Source organism: Lactuca sativa, chromosome 6 (assembly GCF_002870075.4).
Source record: "Lactuca sativa cultivar Salinas chromosome 6, Lsat_Salinas_v11, whole genome shotgun sequence".
Lineage (NCBI taxonomy): Eukaryota > Viridiplantae > Streptophyta > Magnoliopsida > Asterales > Asteraceae > Lactuca > Lactuca sativa.
Genome location: NC_056628.2, coordinates 18,114,452 through 18,123,165, shown reverse-complemented (window position 1 = coordinate 18,123,165; position 8,714 = coordinate 18,114,452). Strand labels below are relative to the sequence as shown.

The following is an 8,714-nucleotide window of genomic DNA, read 5'->3' as shown; positions in this document are numbered from 1 at the left end:
CAACATCACCATCTGATGTGTGGTGGGTATGTAAAATTGCTGAAATCAGAGGATCACTAACCCAAAATTGTTTCTAGGTGATCTCTTGGCTGCATCATCCTTTTATGTGGATGTGAATGAGGATTGAACGACTCCATATGCAGCAGTGGGTATGGTTTATTTAGAATAAAACCCAGAAAAGAGAGAGAGAGAGAGAGAGAGAGAGAGAGAGAGAGAGAGAGAGAGAGAGAGAGAGAGAGAGAAAGAGAGAGAGAGAGAGAGAGAGAGAGAGAGACCTTTTTTCATACTATTTCATTTTTTTCTATAAAAAAAATAAGTGAAAACATCATAAATGATCCCTATGGTACTGAAATGACGAAAATGCCCTTCAGTTAACGGACAAAACTTAACGGAGTTAGCAATAAGGACCAATCGTCAAAAGTTTTGAAAACACAGGGACCATCTATGATGTTTTTAAAATATGGGGACTAAACTTCAGATTTTTGAAAACTACAGGGACCATTTATGATATTTTTTCGAACCAAAATGAATTAAGCTAGGGGTGAAGTAACCTCAAATTTTTTTTGTTCATTTTTATTAAAACTTCTATGTACTTTTTCTAATCTTAAAAACAACTCTTTCAAAACAAACCAACTAAAACAATTTATTACAAATAAGGATCATCGGATGTTTTTAGCTGAAAATTTTAAATTAAAGAGCTTGTGGTATAATGGTAACATTTTTTGTTGAGGTCGACACATTCCGTCTTGTTTGGACATAAACGAAGTTAAGAGTAGATTAACATTTCAATAATAAAATTGAGACTTTGAACTTTACTCATTAAATATGGATAATAACTAAAATAGACACATTTGTAAACATTACAATTGAGATATTTGAAATTTATCCATTAAATATGGAAAATAACTCAAACAGACACATTCATAAACATTACATTTGTTATACGTTTAAAATCAAAGTTTAATTTTTGCTAGTTTTTTTTTAATGAGCCCTAATCTAACCTTAACTATCTTAAAGGAGACTTGAACTATTAAATTTAAGAAACAAAAAAAAAAACGAATATTTTTCTTAATATTTTACTTGTTATTCGCTATTTAAAATATAAAATAGGCAAATACTTTTTACTCTTTTGTAAAAAGATGCATTTTTTTAAGACTGTCTTTTTTTAATCTAATTTCAGGTGTCCCAAAATGATATATCAAAAATCTTTTTTGCCCATTCACAAACCATTCATCATTATTAATTGCTCATGAATCACAAGTTTAACACATAAGTCTTCTCTTACATATTTTTATTATTAGTTCACATACAATATTTTTTTATATATGATTAAACAAAACGTTTATTTTATGAATCAAGATATACTGATAAAAATGTTTTATTATCAAGTAAATGATTAAAACAACAAAACAAAATAAAGAAACTATTAGCATTTAGCAACATCAAACTTGTCAACATTATTCAATGTAGCAATCCACTCTGAAATTAACTGGTAATTTTTTTAATAAAATAATATGATAAATTAATGTATTTAGACTATTATTGGTCGATTAATTTGAATTTTGTTGTAACAAACTCAATCATTTAAGAAGTATTTTGAGATTTGTAAAATTACCAAAAAGGGAAAAACAACATTATATTTTTGGGTATCCACGTGCAAATCACGTGATAGTCCTCATCTCATCGAGTTTTGGAGGGGAGTAGCTGGTCATTTGACTTGAAGCCGTCACCTCATGACTTTTCCATTTTTCGGAGATATAAATTTAATCATTTCATATAAACGTACATATATTTATGCATAGAAAACAAGTATCTACAGCAACGACGATTGGAAGATAGAAATAATTGCTCTGTCAAAAATAGATTTAGCTTCCTTCAAGATTTAACTGCTTTTTCGCCTACCAAACACACAACACATACCCCAACCTCCTTTTTGGAACAAAACCATTCTCTAGGGTTTTCACAGAACTCTTTTTTCATAATAATAATCCCCCATTTCTTGATTATCCTTATGCACAACATAATCGTGTTATGCATTTACTTCATCTAATTTGGATTGTTAAAGCGGGATTTTGAGGTGGTTTTGTTTCAATTTTGCACTTCTCCGATGCAATTGATGTAATGACACATCATCTTCAACGATTTGGCAATGGTGAGGCATATCTGCTCGAGAAGCGTAATGTTTTGGTTCTTGGTGGTGGTATCGATAACCACCTTGTTCAGTTCGGGATTGGGTTTGGATGATTTGGAAGGTTATGATAGTGATTTGGGAGGGAAGTTTATAAACCTGTTTCATCAAGACTACTCGCCGCCGGCTCCGCCGCCACCACCGCCGCACCCACCGTCGGCATCATGTGAGTTTGATCTTGGCGGGGTTGGGTCGTTAGATACTACTTGTGAGGTAGTTACTAGTTTGAATTTAACTCAGAATATGTATATAGCAGGGAAGGGAAATTTTTTCATCCTCCCCAATGTGACTGTGAGTTGTACGGTTTTCCCAGGGTGCGAAATTGGTATAAATGTTACAGGTGACTTTAGTTTAGGTGAAAACGCACGAATTATCGCCGGAACGTTTGAGCTCGAGGCTGGGAATGCAAGTTTTGCGGAAGGCTCCCTTGTGAACACCACTGCTTTAGCTGGTAATCCCCCGGAGCAAACTAGTGGGACACCTCATGGGATTGACGGAGCTGGTGGTGGTTATGGTGGAAGAGGTGCCGCTTGTTTATTAAATGAAAAAAAGCTTCCGGATGATGTTTGGGGAGGCGATGCATATTCATGGTCGACCTTACAGAAGCCATGGAGCTACGGAAGTAAAGGTGGGACTACGAGTCTGGATGTGGATTATGGTGGTGGTGGTGGTGGGAGGATAAAACTTGTGGTTAAGAGTCTTCTTGAGATGAATGGTAGTTTATTAGCTGAAGGTGGAGATGGTGGTACCCAGGGTGGAGGTGGTTCAGGTGGCAGCATCTACCTCAAGGCTTATAAGATGACTGGAAATGGTTATATAAGTGGTTCTGGAGGTGATGGTTTTGGTGGTGGAGGTGGAGGAAGAATTTCTACAGACATTTTTAGCAGACATGAAGAACCTAAAATCATTGTCCATGGTAGGATTCTTGCATTCTTTTGGTGTTTTTTTTTATTCATAAATTAACACCGACTCTTTTTTATTAATTTTTTCAGGTGGTAATAGTCTAGGATGCCCTTCAAACGCAGGTGCTGCAGGCACTTTTTATGATGCTGTAACACGTAGCCTTACAGTTGATAATTTCAACATGACAACTGACACTGACACACTTCTAATGGAGGTTCCATATCAGCCTCTTATGACAAATATTTTTATTCGAAGTTTTGCTAAGGTTTCTGTTCCCTTGCTATGGAGTCGTGTCCAGGTCAGCATTTGGTTATTACATTATTACATTATATCCACCTCTGTTTTATATGATAAAAGAAATCTTTATTATAATTTATGATATGCTTCATTTAGGTTCAAGGCCAAATTAGTGTCCTGGATGGAGGTATCTTGAGTTTTGGGTTAGCTCATTATGCTTTATCAGAATTTGAGGTTCTTGCAGAAGAGCTTCTAATGAGTGATTCTGTAATCAAGGCAAGTAACAAGCAACAACCTTTTTGCGATTTTGTCATCAGAAAGTTAAAGTATCTGTTTTGTGTTATTTTTTTTTTCAGGTTTATGGTGCTCTACGTATGACTGTAAAGATGTTCTTGATGTGGAATTCACAATTGCTTATTGATGTTGAAGGTGACCAGAATGTGCAGAATTCATTTCTTGAGGGTAGCAATCTTATTGTTCTCAAGGAATCTTCTACCATACGTTCAAATGCTAATCTTGGGGTACATGGCCAAGGTTTATTAAACTTGTCAGGCCCAGGTGACTGTATTGAAGCACAACGTTTGGTTCTGTCCCTGTTTTATAGTGTCAATGTGGGCCCCGGATCAGTCTTACGCGGGCCCTTGGAAAATGTTACAGCTAATGCTGTGACACCGAAGCCGATTTGTGACTCTCAAGAATGTCCATATGAGTTGCTGAATCCACCTGATGACTGCAATGTCAATGCTTCTTTGTCCTTTACTCTTCAGGTAATTCATAATTGATTTAGAATTGAACAATTTTTGAGATATTGACAGTTTTTTTTTTTTTTCTTCAGTTATGTCGTGTTGAAGATATCCTGGTTGAAGGCCTTATAAAAGGGTCTGTTGTGAACTTCCATAGGGCAAGAACTGTTACAGTTGAATCTAGTGGGACAATTAGCACCTCAAAGATGGGTTGCAAAGGTGGTATTGGGAGGGGGAAAGTGTTGAATGTCGGAATTGGGAGTGGGGGTGGTTATGGTGGTTATGGTGGGTATGGTTGTTATAATGACACCTGCATTGATGGTGGTAGGCCATATGGGGATGCTGATTTGCCTTGTTGGATGGGTAGTGGTGGCGGGAATGATGTCATCAGCGGGTCAACAGCTGGTGGTGGTGTTCTCGTGATCGGTTCTTCAGCTAATCCGTTGCCAAGTTTGTATGTTAATGGTGTAGTAGGATCTGATGGAGGAAGTTATGAAGAAAACATTTTCAAGAAATACGATTGGATAGGAGGATCAGATTCAGGGGGAGGATCAGGAGGAACGATTCTTGTGTTCTTGAATGATCTGTTTGTTGATGAGTCTGGAGTTGTTACAAGTGATGGAGGTGAAGGTAGTCCAAACGGGAGTGGTGGTGGTGGTGGTGGAAGGATTCATTTTCATTGGTCACACATACCAACCGGAGATGTATATCAACCTGTTGCTAACATCAAAGGAAGCATCTCCACTCGAGGTGGATTGAGTGGAAATGAAGTTGGTGCTGGAGGAATTGGAACAGTCACTGGAAAATCTTGTCCAAAAGGGCTTTTTGGTACTTTCTGCGAGGAATGCCCTGTTGGCACTTATAAGAATGTTACAGGATCTGATAAGGAGTTATGTTTGGAGTGCCCTGCTAATGAGCTTCCCCATCGTGCATTCTATATATATGTCCGAGGTATTGTTGACTTTCTTTATGGATTGATTGACATTGACATCAGACATATAATGTTTTATTATTGACATAACATGTGATTGATAGGTGGTTCTGCTGAAACTCCATGTCCTTACAAATGCATTTCAGACAAATACCACATGCCAAATTGTTACACTGCTCTTGAAGAACTAATGGAGACATTTGGTGGGCCATGGGTATTCAGCCTTCTTCTTTTGGGTCTTCTTATCCTGTTGGCACTTGTGCTTAGTGTTGCAAGAATGAAATTCATGGGGTTTGATGACTCACCAGGCCATGCACCAACTCAACAAGGATCTCAGATGGATCACTCCTTTCCTTTCTTGGAATCGCTCAATGAGGTGAGGTTGCTTGAAATTGTTAATATTGATTGATGATATCATCATTCATTCATTTTCTTTGTAGGTTTTGGAAACAAACAGAGTGGAGGAGTCTCAAGGGCATGTGCATAGGATGTACTTTATGGGAGGAAACACTTTCAGGGAACCATGGCATCTTCCTCATACACCTCCTAAACAAGTGATGGATATTGTGTATGAGGGTGCATTTAATAGATTTGTTGAAGATATTAATGCTTTAGCCACGTATCCATGGTGGGAGGGATCAATATACCGTATTCTTTTTTTCCTTGCTTACCCTCTTGCATGGTCATGGCAACAATGGAGGCAAAAATTAAAGCTACAGAGACTGCGTGAGTTTGTTAGGTCTGAATACGACCATGCATGCTTACGTTCATGTCGATCACGTGCTCTCTATGAAGGTCTTAAGGTCAGCATTCCACATTCAGTCAAAGACACACCAAAATGATCACATGTGATATTGATATTGATATTGATATTGTAGGTGGCTGCAACATCTGATTTGATGCTAGCTTATGTGGACTTTTTTCTTGGTGGTGATGAAAAAAGAAGCGATCTTCCTCCACACCTTCATCAAAGATTCCCGTTGTCTCTTTTATTTGGAGGTGATGGAAGTTACATGGCTCCGTTTTCACTTCACAGTGACAATGTCATTACAAGTCTCATGAATCAGGTTTTCCACCACTTGATTTCATTTCATTTTCTTTTCTTTTAAATCTCCTTTCTGGTTATTTATTTATTTGTTTATTATTATTTTCAGTGTATTCCTCCTACTAGTTGGTATCGATTTGTGGCTGGTTTAAACGCACAATTACGGTTGGTGCGTAGCGGTCGACTCAAAGTAACATTTCGGGCGGTTGTGATATGGATTGAAACTTGCGTGAATCCAACTTTTGGGGTTTATGGTGTACGCGTTGACCTTGCTTCGTTTAAAGCTACAAGTGGTGACAGTTTTCAATATGGGCTTGTGGTATCCGCTGTACAGGCCCAGGACCAACCCCAACTGGATCATAGGTAACACATAACATTATGTATACAACCGTAACAGTTGCTACTTAATCAGAAAAAAGAATTTCTTTTTATTGTTTATTTTGTGTTGTGACAGTCATATCGAAGAAGATGAAGATTCAGAAATGAAGGTGGATGATAATAAGAAACAGACCAAGAGTTACGGTAGGGTTTTAGACATCAACAGTTTGAAAACACTCGAGGAAAAGAGGGATGTATTGTTTCCACTCTCCTTTATTATATACAACACCAAACCTGTTGGCCACCAGGTAACATTTTTTTTTTCTTTTTAAATATATAGATAATTAATTGTTGGAAAAAAAAAATGTATGTATGTATGTATGTATGATGGAATTGGAATTGGAATTGGAATTGGAATGCAGGATGTAGTGGGATTGGTGATATCGGTGATACTGCTAGGAGACTTTAGTCTGGTTTTGCTTACATTGCTTCAGTTATTTTCATATTCATTAACAAACGTGTTATTGGTTGTAATGATTTTGCCACTTGGGATTTTGCTTCCTTTTCCTGCTGGCATCAATGCTCTGTTTAGTCAAGGCCCCAGGCGATCTGCTGGGCTGGCCCGTATATATGCTCTCTGGAACATAACATCCTTGGTCAACGTCGTAAGCCTCAAAAACTCTTAAATCATATACACAATAACTTCATTTCCTAAATTATAAACTAATTTTGTATTTTTGTAGGTGGTTGCTTTTATCTGTGGTTATGCTCATTATATGAATCAGTCCGCTAAAACCCCTTCAGATGTTCACCCGTGGACCATGTAACTAACTAACTACTACATTTTCACCTTTTTGTTTTATGCATCACAATTCACACACAGACTAACTTTCTGATTGGTTGAATTAATATGGTGTGTAGGGAGGAAAGCGAGTGGTGGATATTTCCGGTTGCATTAGTATTGTGTAAATGGATTCAGTCGCTGTTTATAAATTGGCATATTGCAAATTTGGAGATTCAAGATCGCTCTTTATATAGTGCTGACATGGCAGGCTTTTGGCAAACATCATGATAGACTAGTCACTAGACAAAAGTGTTGATTATCAACATTTTCATTTTTTGTTTTTGTTTTTTGTTTTGGGGTATTGGTTTTCTATTCGTTGTAGGGTGGGTAGGTAGGTAGGTGGGCCATGGCATAATAGATAAAATTGGAATTTAGGTAGAGGCAGGGTAAAACAAGGCTGGGAGTTTATCCTTTTGTTGTATATAAATAATGATATATCATATGCCAATACAATACGGTTTTGGATTTTTTTCTGATTGCTATACATCCTTTCATTAAATACCAACTTACTTTACTTCACTTTTTTTTTTTTATTGGAGTTTTTTTACACATAATAGCAATCTACTTTCATTTTCTTGTCCATAATAACAAAATACTTACAATTCCTTACCCAAATTTCCTTGTTACAAAGGTGACATGGTTTTTTTTGAATTTTTTTCAATTGTGTTGAAGTAAATCTTTAATTTTGTGGCTTTTTAGGCTGAATCCCATAAGAACAATAATCTGATTTTTTTTGATCTTTAATTACATAATGATGTGAGATGGTCGGCAACACCGACGGTAGTATATGAAGACTTGCTTTCTGTGTAAGAACTCCGGTAGACAAAGAAAAAAAAAAGACAACAAACAAATAAATATAAAGATATGAAAATAAAAAAATATGTAAGTGCTTCCACACTAAATGATCCCTTCATATAATACTATTTTCTTCAGAGCCTTTTTAGTTAAATCTTGAATTAAAAAAATGAATGAGCAAAATAGCATCAAAAGGAACATCATTCTAATTTAACCAATCACATCACAATGTTTACAAAAAGGGCAACAACTAAACCAACACAGATTACATCTAATCTAAAGTTAGTGCCTTCTCCATACAAGATCCCCCTCCATCTTTGTCATATACTGGTTTTGACAGTTTGATTTTCACGATCCTCTCCGACCTTCGTGTGTGTTTGTCATACACCAGAAGTCGAGTCTTATCAATCCATTCCTCGTCTTTTTCTACAGATAGTGCTTCTTCAATCTCAACAGATGTATACCCAGAATCTCTCAAATCTTTGATTTTTCCTTGTGTTTCAGCATCTTGAGTTTCATACACAATGTTTGTCACAGGTATATGAATCCTAGGCCTACCACGTTTCTTTTTCACCTTTGGGGGCCGGTTTTGTGTTGGATTTTTGCAAGATCTCGTGTTATGACCCCTTTGTAAGCAGTTTTTGCATGTATAGTTCCTAGTAGAAGATACTTTTATTATATCATCCTCATCAGTTGCATCCTCCTTCCTT

General features: G+C 36.7%; 1 protein-coding gene across 1 annotated transcript; it reads left to right on the top strand.

Moving 5' to 3' along the window:
• Positions 1 to 1,897: 1,897 nt before the first annotated feature.
• Positions 1,898 to 7,678, top strand: LOC111906089 (uncharacterized). Its single transcript, XM_023901831.3, has 13 exons — positions 1,898 to 3,104; positions 3,181 to 3,389; positions 3,485 to 3,604; positions 3,685 to 4,095; positions 4,164 to 5,022; positions 5,107 to 5,378; positions 5,443 to 5,805; positions 5,881 to 6,069; positions 6,157 to 6,410; positions 6,502 to 6,673; positions 6,788 to 7,030; positions 7,109 to 7,188; positions 7,287 to 7,678. Exons 1-13 carry the CDS (start codon positions 2,150 to 2,152, stop codon positions 7,435 to 7,437), a joined length of 4,278 nt encoding a protein of 1,425 aa, XP_023757599.1. The 5' UTR covers positions 1,898 to 2,149; the 3' UTR covers positions 7,438 to 7,678.
• The last annotated feature ends 1,036 nt before the right edge of the window (positions 7,679 to 8,714 follow it).